Here is a 19,335-nt window from a genome sequence, read left to right as displayed (position 1 = left end):
ACATTAAGGTAAATCCTTTAGTTCCATACCATTTTGGACAATGTTCACAAGCCAGAACTTGTTTACATTATAAAGCTGCTGACTTCATTCGTAATCTTCAATCACCTAACAAAGAAATACACCGAAAGTGTCAAATTTCCTTTATACCCTCGAATCAAGGCGAATATCGAATTCATAACGAGATTCAATCGGAAAAACTCAAAACTTCTCTTCTACCCAAAACCACGAACACAAGGATAAATAAATAAAAAACTCATAGAAAGTCTTAGATTTGGAGATGACAACACATTTTCTTTTTCACATGATCTACAATCTCAGCTTTTGCTTAACTCGAATTCGAATAAAAAACAAAAAATAGGCAGTTGCTAGAAGGGGTGAATTTTTTTCTTTAGATTTATTATGTCTTTTTCTTTTAATTATTTGAGAAGATATACGGACTTGAAAAAATATACATTAATATTGCTTCTTTGTGGGCTGGGCTGGACATGTATGTCTTATATGTTTTAATTAAAATAGTAGACTTGTAAACAAAAATATGCGAGAGACACAGTATGACATGGAACATAATTGAATTTCTATTGGCAGTACATGATGAATTGTATTAATCGATATATTTTGATAGGTTAACTGTTTTAATTGATGTGTCAATACCAACTTCAAAGTTGAAGAAAAATACGTGAGAGACGTAGTATAACGTGGAACATAATTGAATTTTTTTTTTTTTTGTCATGCAAAACATAATTGAATTTCTATTGGTAGTACATGATGAGTTGTATTAATCCTTATATTTTGATTGGTTAACTGTTTTAATTGATGTGTCAACACCACTTTCAAAGTTGAGGCTGATGTGTTAGAAAAGGAGAGCAACACATTCTAGTTTTATTGTATTGATATATATATATATATATATATATATACATCGAAATGTGAAGTTAGATTTACTTTATCGTTCTCTAGACTATAACTCATATTCTAAACAACACTATTGAATCAAAATATTCCAACCAAAACAAAGCTGAAAATAAAATCCGAGCTGCTTTTATGCTCCGGTATACTTCCATATTTTGAAGAAACAACCAAAATTTAACAAATGGAAGAGAGTTTAATTCCCAACCAACATTTTATGTTTCGGAAACTTGGTTAAAGCCTCAAACATTCAATAAAAAGGTCGACGTGAGTATTACTCGTGTGGAGAAAATTTATGGAATGTTTCTTACCTAACAGTAGAATGAATTTTCCTCAATATTACTCGTGTGGTTTTTAGTTTCCAAATAACGTGAATCCTTTTTGGTCATCGGTCCCCCCCCCCCCCCCCCCCCCCACCCTCACGTTTCATTTCCTTTTTGTCATGTCAGTAAGATGTATTTTAAAATGTTTGTGGTTATGACATGAGTAAGGAAAAATGTTACCACATGTATGATAATGAATATGGTAATACTAGTAGGTGAATATCTACAAAACACACGGGTTTTTTTTAATTCTTAAGATGATTGGCTTGTACTGTTATAGTTTCTATAAATATAGGCTATAGCTACATGTTTGAAACAAGTAGGCCGATTATGTTTTTATGGCACAAAAATTTGTAACTATTCTTGGAATGTTAATATTATTATTAGCAATTTATATTTGATTTTCATTTGAGAGTATGTCCTAAAAAAATAATGTCCATAATTTTAACTAAGAAGTTATGGATCGAGGTCCATATATATATATCTTTTCAGACCCGTAATCAAAACATATTATATGGTTTCATCCCAAGAATAAATTTGAACCAATGACCTCAATACAGTAAAACTTCTATAAACTAATAATGTTCGGACCAAAATATTTTATAAATTAATAATAATTATTTTATAGTGTAAATTAATAATTATTAATTTGTAGGTATATTTTTAATTGTTTAATTTTTTAAAATTATGAATTGAGACAATCTTTGCAAAATAAGATTATGAAATTACAAATATTATAGAAAATTTTTAACAATAAATTACAAATATTATAAATTAAAGAATATTGTAAATTTATGGTATTGGAATTGAATTTGAAATAATTAAAAAATATTATTGAAAATAAATTACAAATATTATAGACAAATGCACTTATACACATGACATAAATACTCATATTTATGAATAAGAATATCAGTTATCGTATTTTAATAGTCTATCAAACTATCAAAATGTAAATAATGCATATGTAGAAATTGAAAACTTTTAAAAGTGTTACCTGTTTTATGAAATGTTATAAAATATTTTATATCAGTATAGTTTGAAGATACAATATAACTATTGTTTTATAGATATGAGGTTTAAGAGTAACATACTTTACTATATCAATATATATATATATATGTAAATTTACATAATTATTAATTTATGATATTACTGGGACCATATTTTACATGGAGATTTCAAAAAAATTATTATCTTATCGAATTTTGTTATTTTTCCCGACTTGGGACTAGCAAAATTTATTAATTTATAGTGTTTATTAATTTATAGAGGTTTTACTGTAGTTTTTGTCAAATGTTTTTACCATTTTAAGCTATTGAGTCTTTGTAAGATCCATAATTCCTATTAAAAAAATATATAAAGCTCATTCGAGGTGGAAAGCTTACTTGCATTTGATCGTGAGAAGCCAAATTACTCGACTTCGCCAGTCCAATATCATCTCCGGATCGATTCAAATGTTTAGTATGAAACAGTGGTATGTATCTAGGCATTTAATGTGAGGTTAAATTGACCGAGATTGAGCTTAAGAGTAATGCTATCGTTTTGACACATACATGTACACAACTCACATCGGATCTTAAAAGAGGAGAGGATGCATCGGGTAAAAAGATCCAGAAACTTTTATTGTATGGAGATCGTGTTTCCTTTTTCCATGTTTCCTTTTTCCACATATTGCTTCAGAATACTTCACGCACATTCTTTATTTTAAATATAGAATAAGAAAAAGATTGTTCAAGAACTCAAAATAAAGAATTACTTTTTTTATTTATCTCAAAGGAAAACTTTTTCAAAAACTTTTTAAGCTCTCAAACACAATCTCTCTAAACTCATAGTTTATGCAAACCCTTGCATCTCCTTAAATATAAAACCCTCAACACAAATTTCTTAATCTAGGAAAATTAACTTATTTTAGATATCTCCTAAAATACAAATATGTATATTTAACTTTTAAACTAAATATACTTTTCTTGGGCTTCAAGCTACTTCAAACTACTTCAAGCGTAACTCAACATTTTCCCTCTTAAGCTTGAAGTCTTCTTCACGCATATCCTTCAATCCAATGAGATCCCTCATCTCTTTGTGTTTGATCCTTCCAAGTGTTTTTGTTAAGATGTCCGCCCTTTGCTTATCTCCAGGAACATGCTCAACTTCAATCTGTCCATTCTCAACATATTCTCTTATGAAATGGTACATTGTGTGTATGTGTTTGCTTCGACCATGGAATACGGGGTTCTTGGTGAGAGAAATAGCTGATTCATTATCTATTCGGATGACAACTTTTTTTTTTTGTTAAAGGGTATTCAATATTATAAATAAATGCCCAATGGGCTATTTCCGGATTTAGACCCATCTACAATAACCCCCTTAGGGCCTAAACCACACACATAAAACCAATTAAAACCGAAAATCAAAACTGACCCGGGTTTTTCTAATAATGAACCGGAATCCGGTCGCTTTGTAACCCTAATCCCAACTGAAGAACTCAGTTTAAGCCGCCGCCCATGATATTGCGGATGCTCATCGGAACAGGACCTCCGGTGAACCTAGACGATGTGAGTCAAATGGAGATGGTGATCCAAGATCCGTTGTCATCCCGCCACCGTAGAGCAGCTTTGAGGAGGAAGAAGAGATCCGAGCTTTGATTGTCGAAGAGATTCAAGCTCATATTTGAGAGAAGAAAAGCGGTAGGGAGTAGATCTGAAATCCTTCAACGGTGGCTTAGCTCCTCCTAGCCATAGACGACCTCCCCCATCGAACAACAACCGTGAGAAGCCTCCATAATCTCCAAGTCTTCGGATCTAACCACCTTACTCTCTCGATCCTTGCCGTGAATCTCCCTCTTCTACTCCACGTCGCATCACCGCTGATAGAGCTCTTACCATCGGTGTGTCGAGGAAACTTCTCCCTTCCACTGCTCCCTTGGTTTTGATCTGCAAGCTTCACTTTTGTTGATGCTGCAGTTTACGGATGAAGCACCATGAGCCTTGGGGCTCTCTACGTCGCTGGAATCGACGGAGAACCCCCATCGACGTTGCAAGAGGTTGCGATCAGAAGAAGAAAAGGTTTACGAGAGAAAATCGCCGCGAGTTTCGTCCACGCGCCTGCGATTCTCTCTATCTTTAGTTTTTAATACACAAAATTTTCTACACTTAATCAATCTTCTGCTCTTTCTTTGATGATGACAACTTTTTCACGCGGCAATTCGGTGATCTCGCTAAGCAAGTCTTGTAACCATATTGCTTGTCTTGCCGCCTCTGTAGCCGCCATAAACTCAGCCTCACATGATGACAGAGCAACTGTCTCTTGTTTCTGAGAACACCAAGAAATCAAACTCCCTCCTAGGTAGAAGACATGGCCGGTTGTGCTCTTACCATCATCTGAGTCCACATTATGATTGCTATCACTAAAACCAATCAGTTTTGGAACCGTGGAGGTGGATCTTGTGAACTTGAGTCCTAGCGTCATCGTTCCCTGCAAATACCTTAAACATTGCTTCATTGCCGCTCCATGGGATTCCTTAGGACTGTGCATATATCGACTTAGTACTCCTACACAAAAGGAAAAATCTGGTCGAGTATGGAGAAGATAGCGAAGACATCCCACAATCTTTCTATATATAGTGGCATCAATGTCTCTCTCGTCCAAAGCTTTTGAAAATTTTAGACCAGCCTCCATTGGTGTATGCGTCAAGTTACACTTTAAGATCCCAGTTTCCTCCAAGATTTTAGATGCATATCGTCTTTGACTCAAAGTTACTCCATCTCTGTTTTGACATACTTTAATACCCAGATAATAAGTCAACTTACCAAGATCACTCATTTTAAATTTAGATGACATCTCTTTCTTGAATCCTTCGATAGCCTCAACATTGGTTCCTGACACAAAGAGATCGTCAACATAAACCGCAACAAGAAGAATATCTTGATTCACCTTTCTCCGATAGACTGTAGGTTCCTTTGAACATCGTTTGAACTGAAGCTCATTGAGAACTCGATTCAACTTATCATTACACGCCCTTGGAGCTTGTTTCAGTCCGTACAATGCTTTGTTGAGTCTATAGACTTTGTCTTCACTTCCTTTTACAACAAAACCCTCCGGTTGCATCACATAAACAGTCTCCTTTAGATCTCCATGAAGAAATGCCTTTTTTAAGTCTAGGTGATGGATTTCCCATCCGTTCACAGCTGAGAGACTGATGAGAAGTCGTATTGTCTCAATTCTTGCCACCGGAGCAAAAACATCTTCATAATCGATCCCATGTCTTTGTACGTACCCCTTGGCAACAAGTCTAGCTTTGTATTTATTAATGCTTCCGTCATTGTTCCTCTTAAGCTTGAAGACCCACTTTAATCCAATTGGTTTTGCTCCTTGTGGAAGCTCAACAAGATCCCATGTATAATTCTCTGTAATCGACTGGATCTCATCTTCGCACGCACGCATCCAGTTTTCTGAATTTCTTGCCTCACCAAAATTATATGGTTCGTTGTTAAGACACATTAACAAATGTTCTCCTTCTTCCTCGGATAATAGCACATAGTCATTAAGATACTTCGGTCTACGTGTCTCTCTTTGTGATCGTCTTAGCTCAATTACTCCTTGGTCCTCATCCTCACTATCATCATCTCTACTCTCGGTGGTATATGCTTCAACACTTCCAGCATCTCTTGTAACCACAATCTCTGATATATCATTATTTGTGGTTCTAACAGCTTTGTCAAATTCTGCTTCACTACAGGCTTGTTCTGCATTTTTAATACCATGGTTTTTCGTAAACTCCGAGACTGATCTTAAACTCTCCAGCTTTATTCTCCTCATCTCTGTTTTGATTCCAGTTCCAGACCTTTGTTTCATCAAAAACAACATCACGACTTACCACTATCTTCCGGTTTTGTGGATCGTACATCCTATAAGCCTTTGATCCTGTTTTCGTACCCAAAGTGACTAACATTCGCATTTTGTCGTCCAGTTTCTTTAAGTGTGGTACCTCTGTTTTTGCATACCCGACGCAGCCAAACACTCGAAGGTGTTGATATTGGGCTTCTTAGATCGAACCATCTCATATGGAGTTTGTTCCTTGAGTGCCCTTGTAGCAATTCGGTTTAAAAGGTATGTAGAGTGCCTAACAGCTTCCCCTCACAAGTAATTCGGAACTCGCATATGCTTAAGAATGCTTCAAGTCATCTCCATCAGCGTCCTATTCCGTCTCTCCACAACTACGTTTTGTTGTGGAGTGTAAGGGGTTGTAAGATGTCGTCTTATACTGGAGTTAGCACAAAAATCATTAAATTCATGTGATACAAATTCACCTCCTCTGTCTGTTCTGACGGTTTGAATGTTTAAACCTGTTTCTTGCTCCACCATGCTCTTGAACCTCTTGAACTTGTTGAAAGCCTCACTCTTTTCTTTCAACAGAATTGTCCACATATACCTTGAATAGTCATCGATAAGAACAAAAGTATATTTCTTCCCAGCCATTGTACTCGGCGTTATGGGACCACACAAATCACCGTGGATCAACTCAAGTGCTTGAGCTGCTCGTTAAGTAGTAGCTTGCGGGAACACTTTTCGTGTTTGTTTTCCTAACAAGCATGATCCACAGATTTGTTTTTCGATGACAATATGTGGTACTCCCTCTACAAGCTCCTTTTGTTATATGGACTTCATCGTCTCATAATTCACATGACCCAATCTCGCATGCCATCTACTTGAATCACTTGTTGTCATAGAATAGAAACACATTGGATCTTTAATCGCCATAGTTACCTTGTAGAGGCGATTTCTTGATCTCACTGCCTTGATCAGCAACTTCCCATCTCGATCATGCATAGTTAGTTTGTCTCCTTTCATTCGTATGTCACACCCGGACTCAGTGGCTTGACCAAGGCTGACAATGTTACTCTTCAAGCCCGAAATAAAATACACATCGGTCATTGTTCGTAGATCTCCATTCCTATCAATAAACTCAATCGACCCCTTTCCTTTGATGTTTATTCGTGAGTCATCACCAAACCTTACTTTTCCTTGAATAGATGTGTCTATTTTAGAAAAATACCTTTGGTCCCCAGTCATACGGTTGCTAGCTCCATTGTCTAGGTACCATGTATTTTCTTCTCAGCTATTCGTTTCATACTTGTTTGGCACAACCATCTCTTCATTGAGGTATACTACCTCGTGTATCATGAGTTCATCCGCTTCTCTTGTACTCTTGTTATCACTTTCTTGTGCTTCTTGAAGTTTTAGCAAACAATTGGGACAGTTCGATGCGAAGTAGCCACTCATATCACACCGATAACAATTTATTCTTGAAGTGTCTCGTCCTCCATTGTAGCGTCCTCGACCTCTTCCTCTACCATAGAAGCGTCCTCCTCTTCCTCTGCCTCTATGTTTACCGGTGAACTCACGCTGCTCCTGAGGTGACTGATGTTCCATGTTAGCGTACATCAGTTTGCTTTGTTCTTCTTGAGACTCTTCTTCTTCAGCGATGCGTTCTTCATAGGTTTTGAGACGTCCTACAATGTCTTCAAAGCTAGTGCTCTTTAGATCCAACACTTGCTCAAGAGAAGCGACAATGTGTATATACTTTATGCGGGGAAGACTCTTTAAGAATTTCTTTACAAGTTTAGGTTCCTCGATATCTTCTCCGACTGATGCCGACTTTGAGGAGATTTCGGACAACTTGCCAGCGAAGTCATCTATTGTTTCAGTATCCTTCATCTTCAAACGATCGAACTCAGCCATCAAAGTATGTAACCTTGCCTCCTTAACACGTTCTGCCCCCATGTGTCTTGCTTTAATAGCTTCCCACACCTTCTTTGCCGAGTCTAGCTCTCCTACTTGTAGAATAAGTACCTCCGGGATTGATTGGAACAACAAGGCTGTGGCCATGTCATTCTGCTCAGCATCTCCTATCGGATTTTCAATGATATCCCAGACCTTGTGAACTTTGAGTAGAATCTTCATATGCATGACCCATACCGTGTAGTTAGCTGAGTTTATCATAGGACACTTGATCGAAGAGGAACTTCCTTCCTTTAGCTTTGCCGAGCATCCATCTGTTATCTTCGCCATCATTGTGTTCGATGTCTCCGTAATCTCTCCCATGATATCTCATGAACCTTTGCTTTAATAGCTTCAAGCTACTTCAAGATTAACCCAACATTAAAATGTCGTCAATACAAATACTTTTAAGTCTTTAACATACAAATACTTTTAAGTCACTAAATTTGGTGTGTTTAATCTCTAATGTTTAATTAATGCATGCTTGTATTATATAACCTAAAATGTGTAATGTTAAATTAACTTTGTTAGTGTGAATCATAATAGTGAAGGGAGTAACATTCTTCATTAACTTTTTTTTCTTCAATATACAGTAAAATCTCTATAAATTAATAAGATTGGTACCATGAAATTTTATTAATTTATAGAGGTTTTAATTTATCGATAAATTAATAATTATTAATTTATTGATAAATTAATAAAATATTAATTTATGAAGTTGACGATTTATGAACTTGATGATTTGATTAATAATTTTGTCTATCATACTAGGATGGATGCCAATAGTTTACTAGATAATCCATGTAAAAATGATACATGTATAATAATAAGCAAACAACAATAGTCATATATTTCACTAGATTTACTTAGATATATATATATATATATATTAGTTTATTTAATTATTTATTTATAATATTGATGAGACCATATTTTTACATTGGGTTTTCAAAAAAATTATTATTTTATTATTTTATTGAAATGTGTTAGTTTTTACACCGGCCCAACTCAGGACCAAAAGTATTTATTAATTTATAACGAATATTAATTTAAAGAGTATTAATTTATAGAGGTTCTAGTGTATTGTTTATTACTTGCTTAAGTGTTCATACAAATTATAAATAAAGTAGTTTATGTTTACATGTTTTTGTTGGGAAAAACATAGATTTAGCGAATACTTTGAACAATATATCATGTTATTTATTTTGACGACAAATTTTTTTTAAAAAATGAACGTGAAAGAGCATTTTACTTATTTACAACCTTATATATTACATGTTTGATTGTTTTTACTCTCCATTATATCTTTAGTAATATTGTTGTTCTTTTTGCCATAGTAGAATTATATTAAATTAGTAAAGTCAATACATAGGTATTGCTTATATAGGCTGATTTACTAAATCATAATCGAATTTATTATTATATTGTTCTTATCTACCAGAAAAAAGACTTGAAATTAATTTGGTAAGCAATGTCACAATGATAAAGACTAGCAGTATACATACGTATAATATGACTTAGCTCTATACTGTTACTGTATTATTATATTGTATAGTATAATTTAAAAATATATACAGTAGTTATGAATTCGACAAACGCATTGATTGTAGGATTATAAATCTTTGTGTCTAACTGACGTTAAAGAGATAAACAAAACTTTTTCTAACTTCTCTGTCCCACTCCCACAGTATTACTGAATCAAGTTTACTGGTATTATTTTAAACAACTTAAACGCATTACCTGTAATTTGTTTACTACTAAACAAATGACCAAAAATATTTTTGATTCAAACAAAATAATGTGTTGTTGATCATTGAATAAGCTCCATATAAATATTAAGAATAAATATATTTATTAAGAACCACTCAATAATATAAGATGGCATAAGCATTGGTCAAACAAAAATAATGTTGATCATTCTGTTTCATTTCCAGATAAAGACATTTCAAATTGTCATTTTTGCCATTTAGCAGATTAAAGTATCTATTTATTTATTTTATCGACAGCAGTTTTTTTCCTTGTTTAATACAGAAAAATATATTTTCTTTTATTTAATAAACGTGACAAAAAGAAAAAAAAAAAACAATTTGAATTTTAAATATCAAAAAAATAAAAGAGAGAACAAGTTGCTTGGTGAAGCAAATACTCATTTCTCATACTAATGATATATGATAAAGACATAACAAAGAATCTTTCATGACTTTTCTTCCTTTCTCCTCATATCACTTCCAAAATTCTCTTATGTCTTCCTCTTGTGAGTAAACGAATAAAAAAACAAAAGAAACATATCCATGGCTGTTCCAAGATCATCAAGAAGATGCTCTCTTTCTCTGTTAACCCTTTTCTCCATATCTCTTATTCTTATTTCTGTTTCACTATTTGTCTTCACAAAGCCAACTAATAATAAGCCCTTGATCGATTACAGAAACCAATTCTCTGTTGTCTCTGTCTCTTTTCCTCCTTCTCTGTCTCCTCTTGGACAGGACAACACAACAAACACTAGTTTTGCTCCAGTCTCTTCTCCTTCTCCACTAATACTGCCTCTTCTTAGAGAGAGCAACACAACAAACACTACTCTTTCTTCAGTCTCCCCTTCTTCTTTATACGATGATCAACAAAACCAAAATAAGTCTCCAAGTCCTACAAGTAAAAAAGTTATTATCAGGGTATGTAGTTATTCTTTTAGTTTTTATTTTCAACCCTCACAAACTTTTCTATCAAAACTTCTTTTTCTAATAATATTTCAAAACTGTTTCTGTTTGGTATGATCAGAAGAAGAGAAGTGGGTTGGATAAAATAGAATCAGATTTAGCAAAAGCAAGAGCAGCAATTAAGAAGGCAGCTTCAACACAAAATTATGTTAGCTCCCTCTACAAAAACCCAGCCGCCTTTCATCAGTTGAGTTTCACTATTCTTCTCTTCTAGTTTTAACCAAAAGTTAAAATATATTCATATATATATATAAATTTCTCCATTTAGTAATTTACAAGTACAGTATTTGAAAGTACTTAGATTTATTAGTCAAAGGTGATACCGCTGACAATTATGAATTTTCACATGGATTTTTATTTTTCCAACTATTTTAAGCATCGACTTCATCAAAGAACTCAGCATTTAATAAAAGTTGCAATAAAGACAAAGAAAACACAATTACGTAACGTACTCGTGTTATTTAACGGCTCCGGTGAGATGCCTCAATTTAAGCAAAAGACTTCTATTCTTACTACTACCCCGGTGAGTATTATTTTTATTTTTTTTCCAGTTCCAAGAGTTTTAATGCAATTGAATTTTGAGATTAAGGATTTTACAAAACTAAAATGAAGTTTTTATATATTCAACTACTTTCATACGAAAAGGATTCTTTTTTTTTTTTGTCAAACACTTGATTCAATCTCATAAAACCAAGTACAAGGAGAAGGATACAAGGATCCAAGTTCTAAAACAGAAGCAAAAGAAAGTCAATCCCCAGTACCATACAAAGAGTGATAGTAAACATCGACAAATGATCCAGAAAAGTTTTGAGGCACTAGCTAAGAAGAAAATATCACATGAGAGGTAATGGTTTGTCGATAAATCTTCCACAGAAAGTTCAGTGATAGACGAAATGGTCCCTGTCAAACGATGACTAGGTGAAGATGATAAGGTTGTCATGGCTAAGCAAACTACCGGCGCAATAGATGCTTCTTGAGGTAATACAATGGCCATAACATGGAGCTCCATGTGTTTGGGAGCAAAGAAACTCTCCAATGAAGCTATCAGACGGATGTGCCAAAGATATGTGTCAAACCGTAGCAGAACAGGTGGAGTCTCCCTCTCATAACAGCCTTGACTATGGAGGTTAAGGCTTTCACACAAAGCTTGCAGTCGACATGACACATACAATGAATGGTTTAGTGCTCCCGGCAATTGGTGGGTGTTGGTTTTTAAAGGTGGCGGGATTGAACAACTTATAGAATTGTTGATCTTTAAGTGATGGTTGGGTTCGCTAGCTAGTATTGACACAGGGTGGTTGATGACTAAGAGAATATCATAACCGCAATCAGGTTGTTGGCAATAAGAATTCAGGACTGAAATGCCAAGCGACTTTAGAACCATTGGAGCCAAAACAAATAACACATGAAGTGCATATACCAGGGGTCTAAAGGATTGGTTTAGCGAAACTAGCAGTCTAGTTGGTGTATATCCCAATAGGGTTCTGCTACCTAAGAGAATATATCCAAAGCTTAGACCTTGATACGAGCTAGTGTTTGCCAAACAAAGTGAATGAGCGAACCTGGATTTTTGTGATGTGGGCTTAAGGATAGAAACTGTTAATGAGCCTTCTTCGAAATTCAAGTTCACCAAGGAAAACCTAGGGTTTTCGTTTGGTGTCCTCAAGCTGATCGATTCGCGGCGGCTGGTCGGAGGAATTGACAAGATATGCAATGAGCTATACATCTCCGGAGGAAACAGTTGTGCTCCAATCAAGTTTTGGCAAGGAAATGGGGTTGAAACGGAGATCCAAGGAGATGCGAAAGCCGTGGTTCTGAAAAGAAACCGTCGTGCGCCATCGACATCTTCCCCCGGTGAGGCGCAGCTGATGGTACAAGCAGAGGCTCTCCCGCCATCAACGAAGCTGAGGTGAAGTTTCCAGGTGAAAACGGAATTTCGATTTGTGATTTGATTTGTTCAGTGGATTTCAGATCCGTGGTTATGGAGACTTGGTACAAAAGAAGGATGGATGGGTTTGCCGGAAGCCAAATCCAACCTTTGATTGATGAATTGCCCAGGTTTGGGGTTTCCAAGAGAGATTGAGAGAGGTACCAAAAGATTAGAAAAAAGGGGAAAAAGATAACAAAAGGAGATCTAAAAGAAGAGAAATTGAAGCAGAGGGAAACAGCTTTTATCGCCCTCCGACGCCGGTAAGTCGGAGCTACGCCGACGCCGGAGAGTAAAAGTGAATGGATTGTCTCGAAATTCGTGTTTGGGAGAGTTTATTTCCACAAGTATTTCCTCACATTTGAATAAAAATATTGCACAACCAAACCACTCATACGATAAGGATTCAAATGACCTTTTTAACATATAAACTTTTTTAGTTAAAAAGCTTTGTGAAAAAGGTTTTTGTCTTCTTTAAATCAAATTTCATATTAAATTAAGATTTTAATTAGTGATGTTAAAATGGGACTACTCTGTCCATTTAAGTCCTGCCCGTTTTGGACTCGTTTATATCCTGCCCGTTTATACTCTGTTTGTTTAGACTTTGTACCTGTTTAGATCCTGCCCATTTATTTGGCCCGTTTATATCCGTTGAGATGGATTAAATTTTTTAATATAAAATTGAAATAAAGAGATGTTGGTTCATTCGATAAAAGACAATGCGATTCTTTATAAACAAGTAGCATCAGAATATGAGATATTTAGTGACTAACAACGTGGCGTACGTGTTCTTTCTTGACGTTTTTTTTTAAATTACATTTGTATAAAATAAACATTGATGTCACACTTTTGTATGCACAAAAACCAGGAGTCACACGGAAATGATGAATCGGTTTAAGGTGTGGACATACACAGAGGGAGAGGTCCCACTCTTCCATGACGGCCCTGTGAATGACATTTACGGCATAGAAGGTCAATTCATGGACGAAATGTGCGTGGACGGCCCCAAGAGTAGAAGCCCTTTTCGGGCCGATCGCCCGGAGAATGCTCACGTTTTCTTCGTACCGTTTAGTGTCGCCAAGGTTATCCACTACGTCTACAAGCCCATCCGCTCTGTTGAAGGATTTTCGCGGACGCGCCTACACCGTCTTATAGAGGATTACGTTGACGTAGTTGCCACTAAGCATCCTTATTGGAACAGAAGCCAGGGAGGCGATCATTTCATGGTATCATGCCATGACTGGGTACGTATATTTATATACTCTCTCGCTTTTCTTTTTCACCGTTGAGACTTGATGGTATCATAGTAATAATATTTGACATCTTAAATTAATATCTTAGATAGTTTTTTGTAATTAGTAAAACCAATTTGGCTAAGATGTAACCCGTATAATACATCCCATGATGACAAAAAAAAAAAAAAAAAATACATCCCATGATAAAATTTAAATTTTTTGTTTTCTTATCGAATGATTTAAAGTATATTATATTTTAATATTCTCATTTTATTAATTATAAAAAAAAGTTCGGTTGTATATATTTTTGGCTTAAATTCAAATAATCAAAGACCTCCTTTGAGATTTTTAGTGCTGAATCATGAGTTTCTTTTCAATTTTTTTCTTTTGGCAAAAGAAATTTCATTAAAATCAAAGAGTTATTACAAAGACATACAGAATTATTACAACAGTGTTATTATAAACACAGATGTATGTGCCCTAGACTAAGAAAAATACAACATAATGTATATATCTTCAATATGTTAGTCCATATACATCATAATCAAATGTATAAAGTCAATTTATTATACATATCTCTATATATTAAAGTTATTCTACATTTAATGAAATATATCAAATAGTAAACTATGATTCAACTACACAATTTTTTTATTTATAATAAATATGAAAAAATAATTAACATGGTTATTTTATGCATGTATCATAACACAACGAATATTATATACCCGATGATCTTGTTAGATACATAACGAAACAAGAAACGAATTAGAGAAACGATTTACGTATTGAAATTGGCCTGAAACTCTCCAACTCTGATATCATATATTATTTTTGGTTTTCACGTAGTTGCTTGAATATTGTAATTTGATTAATATGTAATCAAGAATCTATTATCTATTTATAATTTTGCATAGAAATGTGATTACTTTTTTTTGTGTATATATATATATATATATATAGGCACCAGACGTGATCGACGGGAATCCAAAGTTATTTGAAAAATTTATAAGGGGACTTTGCAATGCTAACACCTCAGAAGGATTCCGGCCTAATGTGGACGTATCCATTCCAGAGATCTACCTTCCTAAAGGTAAATTGGGTCCATCTTTTCTCGGTATATCGCCGAGAGTTCGATCTATTCTCGCATTTTTTGCTGGAAGAAGTCACGGTGATATCCGAAAAATCTTATTTAAACATTGGAAAGAAATGGACAATGAAGTCCAAGTCTATGACCATCTTCCCCCGGGAAAAGACTATACAAAATTAATGGGAATGAGCAAGTTTTGTCTGTGTCCGAGTGGTTGGGAGGTCGCTAGCCCTAGAGAGGTTGAGGCGATATACGCTGGTTGTGTACCGGTGATCATATCCGATAATTATTCATTACCATTCAGTGATGTGCTTAATTGGGATTCCTTCTCAATACAAATCCCTGTTTCCAGGATACCAGAGATCAAAACCATTCTACAGAGTGTCTCACTCGTTAGATACTTGAAGATGTATAAGAGAGTGTTAGAAGTGAAGAAGCATTTCGTGCTGAATCGTCCAGCTAAACCCTACGATGTGATGCATATGATGCTTCACTCTATCTGGTTAAGGCGACTTAATCTTAGGCTTGGTACATAGTATACATTTTTGTTTTGTTTCGTTACAAATATACTTTTAAGTGTCTAAACTCATATGAGTTACCATAGCTTTGTATTCTTTCTATAAACTTGCATAGTTCTCTCTTGTATATATACACTACAACAAACACAAGATCAAAGAGTTTCATCATGTTAATAAGAGAAACAAAGCATTTGTTATTCTTGTTCTGACGTTCTTCTTTTTCTTAGTTATTGTGCTCCCTCATGAACTATTTTTTGAAATTATTGTGTAAATGTTATTTGATAACCGGCGTAACCCAATTTTGCATCATCTAGGCGCCTTTCGTCATTTTATTGTTCACTAAGGGATGGTTTTAAATGTTTTCATACACCAACACCAAAAGTGTTCGATTACATTTTCAAATCATATGACAACTAAATTCTCAACCTGTGAAAGTTTTTAATTGAGGAGTGTTTTCTACGTGCTAATGATATAAACATGTTTTTCTTCCTTTATGGTCCATTAATATATCACAAGTGATAGTTTAGTAAATATAATGTCTATGTAGTAAACTTTGAGCTTGGGGTATGAATTTGGCCATGTGTAGTTTATTTTTTTTTTGTGTTCAAACTTTTTTTTTGGAAAAACAACCAGATATCTTATAATCCATTCTTGTCCAGATGTCTGACACTTTATCTTTTACAACTCTTAAATAATATTGCTGCAGCATGTTTGGCAAAAAACAAAAGATAAACGTTTTAAGCTTCTTGAAGAGTTATCTGTTTACATTCATATCCTTTTTTGCGATTTTCATTATTTCTTAGAAACCCGTTTCTGCACTTTCCTCAGCTTACCAACTTTCACAGCTTCCTGTAAAATCCGAATTTAAATAAAATATGTAAAAAGGTTTGCCATAAAAATTAGAGGTTCACAGAAGAAGAAGCTTACTTGTATATTCCCTATGTCGCGTAATGGTTGTTTGTTTGCGTCTTTGTCGTCATGGCTAATCCCAGCGGGTTTCTTAGCATCTACTGGTTGCATTGGTTTTAGATTTTCTTCTTCTCTGTTGCTACATTTGGAGGCTAAGCAGCCACAAGAGTCCCCACATCCGCTTCCATTTGCCCTGCATTTGCAACTTTTGGTCTTGCACAAAGATTTTTTAGTGCAAGAGCAACACACCTCTGCTTTGCTCTGGTCCTTTTTGCAAAGTGTTTCCTCAGAATTTTCAGGTTGAGATGGCTCCAAGGTTGATTGATCGTCGGTATTCTTGCTGGTAATAGAGCGTTCAACTGGTTCACCCTGATGAACAATTAGAATACATAAATCAGACCACAAACCAGAACAATTGGCCTTCGCTTGTAGGTATAAACTAAATATTCAGTTCCAGATTTATAACCTGAACTTCTTTATCTGTTTCACTGAATTGGGATTTGGTCATTTCCATCTGGCTGACCAGAGTACTCAATTTGTTAAATTCCTCTTTGAGTTCCTTCAGCTCTGAGTCCACTGGAGTATGGTTTATTTGGTTTTCACATGACGCAGAGCTAAATAAGAGAAGCAAAGATAATCAATTACGTAAGTAAACACAACTTAAGCTACAACAAAAGTTTAGCTACGATCAAACTTACCATGAGCTTTGCTCTCCCTCAAATTCTGCCTTAAGCACACCGGCCTCTAAGCTGAACCGTTTGACCTCTTCAGCCATTCTGATAAGAATAGTTAAGAACACATAATTTCAGCTACTGAAGTAATAAGAAGTTTTATTAGGCTCCACATACAGTGTTCTTTTCGTAGAGTTGTAATAGCAAAAAGAAAGAAAATCCCACAAAATTTCTATGGAAAGCTTACTCTTTCATTTGGCGTTCGTAATCAGAATGGAGCTTATTCAACTTCATTAGTAGCCCCGGTTGATTGCTAGCCTCCTGCACAACCAGAATCAGAAACCATTTGGAGTTCCAACTTATAGAAATCAATACACAGCCACATATATTATGGAATATCAAGTCTCTATATCTTCCTGTGGAAGTGTAAGGTACAAAATGCTAAAGATACTAAATAAAAAATTCAAGAAATAGTGCAGTTGAAAGCCTATGTAAACTTAACCAAGTTCTTAAATTCTTGTTGAAACTAAGATGTTACATTGGCTAAGGTATCCATACCTGAATCCCAGAGCTTGTTCCTTTTAATGGACCTGGCATATTAGAAAGAAGACACCTAAACAATTTAGCAAAAGATAAAAGGAAAAAAAAGGAATGTATACTATCTATCTGTTATCTGACCTTTATTTTTGTTGGAAGAAATCTTTTTAGATTGGAGCAGCAACTTTCGGCGATTCAGGGCTGTCAAAGCATGTGTATTCTTCAGCTGCAAAATCTGAATAAAAGAATATAGCAATTAACAAGCCACATGGACTCAGTAAACCACGGTTGCTGAAATATACATACAGAACAGTACAATCAGCAAAAGTCATACCAGCTTCTGGCGATTGTTTAAAGCTGACAGGACGTTTTTCTCAAACTCGCTTTTCCTTAGCTCTTTTTTGAGCTGTTAGAAGAGAAGCACTATTAAATTAAAAAGCCTGAGTTGTTACAAGGAACTAGATAAGGCAATCACAATTGTCGACCAAACCCATCAAGAAAAGGTTTTCAAGAACGTTTTATCAATCATAGATAAGTATAGTAAGACAGGTAACCAGATTCCATCTGGAATCTACAATTTCATAAGTTGAGATTCACTCATAAACCATAGAGAATGTATGATAATAAGAAATACTACTCTCTTTACCTGATAAACTTCCTTTTCTAGTGAAGCTTTCACTTGTCTGAAGTGCATAGAGTCTAGCTTGTTTTTGCAGTGCAACTTAACCTGAAGAATAGCCACAACTCACAAAAGTAAAAAAAAAAACCAAAAAGAAACTGCTGCAATTTTTCATTGAACGTAAACAATATTTGCAACAAGATGCTTTACCTTTTGCGCTTTTAATTTCTGAACTTCACCATCAAACAGCTTAACAGAACTCTCAGTTTTATACTTCTTCGTTGAACACATAGAGTGCAAATTTGACTTACTCCTTGAACTCATACCCTAGTACAAAGTATTAAGGTTAGAAATGTACATGGTATAGCATAAGTATCCTTCTTTATAAACTGGAACCTGAAAAATAAACCTTCACCTCCACTTTCGTAGCAATAGACTTCTGAGAAAACTCTCTGCTTGACTGTAACGTACCAACCGAAGAGCTAATCGATACATCAGCCAGTTTTGACTTTAGCTCCTCCACATCACACTGCCAAAATCGAAAAAAAATAATCAGTTACACATCAAAGCAAAGAACATTAGTATACCTAAGTCATTTCTAAAGATGAATCCACACAGATATATAAAAAATTCAGGAGTAATCAAATCATAGCACTACTGATTCCAGATCAAACTAATCCCATTATCATCAACCACTAAATTTCACACTTCTCTGCAAAATTGGAAACTGAAGCGACGAACATCATACATGAATTAAACGAGAATATCAAAGCGAAATCACTGTTTCAAAAGAAGCAATTCTAGATTTGAAAAACCGAGAAATTTTTAAAAAACAGAAATGGTAGGGGGGGGGGGGAAACCTTGAGAGCTTCGTTCACGGACTCCAGATCTCGAATCTTCTTCTCGTAGAGTTTCTCAGCATCGTCTCCGAGAGATGACTCTTTTGATCGGAGATTTAGCTTCTTCGTCATCTCCGGCGATGAGTTCTTAATTTTTTCTCGATGTGAGTGAGACAACAACGCTCCTTCTTCTCTCTCTCTCTTTTAATTTCCTAATCGGTGAAAAGGTGCGGACAGAGGAAGTATTTGAATTCACTATTTTTTAACTAT

The 19,335-nt window shown here is 35.0% G+C and overlaps 3 protein-coding genes across 7 annotated transcripts; 1 reads left to right on the top strand and 2 right to left on the bottom strand.

The window, feature by feature from the left end:
- Positions 1 to 7,343: 7,343 nt before the first annotated feature.
- LOC147936270 (uncharacterized) lies at positions 7,344 to 8,300 on the bottom strand. The gene has a single exon (XM_087468659.1). It carries the CDS (start codon positions 8,298 to 8,300, stop codon positions 7,344 to 7,346), a length of 957 nt encoding a protein of 318 aa, XP_087324785.1.
- Positions 8,301 to 10,102: 1,802 nt separating this feature from the next.
- Positions 10,103 to 15,689, top strand: LOC104719221 (xylogalacturonan beta-1,3-xylosyltransferase). 5 transcript variants are annotated; one of them, XM_010437084.3, is made up of 4 exons: positions 10,103 to 10,675; positions 10,782 to 10,906; positions 13,516 to 13,891; positions 14,846 to 15,689. In XM_010437084.3, the coding sequence occupies exons 1-4, from the start codon at positions 10,301 to 10,303 to the stop codon at positions 15,506 to 15,508; spliced, it is 1,539 nt and encodes a 512-aa protein (XP_010435386.1). In that variant the 5' UTR covers positions 10,103 to 10,300; the 3' UTR covers positions 15,509 to 15,689. The 5 variants fall into 5 exon arrangements, with proteins under 5 accessions (XP_010435386.1, XP_010435387.1, XP_087326841.1 ...); XM_010437085.3 differs by having other exon boundaries at positions 10,175 to 10,675; positions 10,785 to 10,906; XM_087470715.1 differs by having other exon boundaries at positions 10,264 to 10,675; positions 10,782 to 11,243.
- A 387-nt stretch (positions 15,690 to 16,076) lies between these two features.
- On the bottom strand, positions 16,077 to 19,335 carry LOC104720457 (kinesin-like protein KIN-4C). The gene is made up of 12 exons (XM_087468849.1): positions 19,087 to 19,335; positions 18,642 to 18,755; positions 18,437 to 18,553; positions 18,254 to 18,334; positions 17,942 to 18,013; positions 17,749 to 17,842; positions 17,629 to 17,660; positions 17,318 to 17,391; positions 17,098 to 17,175; positions 16,866 to 17,013; positions 16,418 to 16,768; positions 16,077 to 16,339 (listed from the first exon to the last, which is right to left on the bottom strand). Exons 1-12 carry the CDS (start codon positions 19,195 to 19,197, stop codon positions 16,283 to 16,285), a joined length of 1,329 nt encoding a protein of 442 aa, XP_087324975.1. The 5' UTR covers positions 19,198 to 19,335; the 3' UTR covers positions 16,077 to 16,282.

The sequence above is a fragment of the Camelina sativa genome, chromosome 10, assembly GCF_030686135.1.
Source record: "Camelina sativa cultivar CO46 ecotype springtype chromosome 10, ASM3068613v1".
In the NCBI taxonomy this organism is placed as follows: domain Eukaryota; kingdom Viridiplantae; phylum Streptophyta; class Magnoliopsida; order Brassicales; family Brassicaceae; genus Camelina; species Camelina sativa.
Note: the sequence above shows the minus strand (reverse complement) of the source record. Positions and strands in the feature narration are given on the sequence as shown.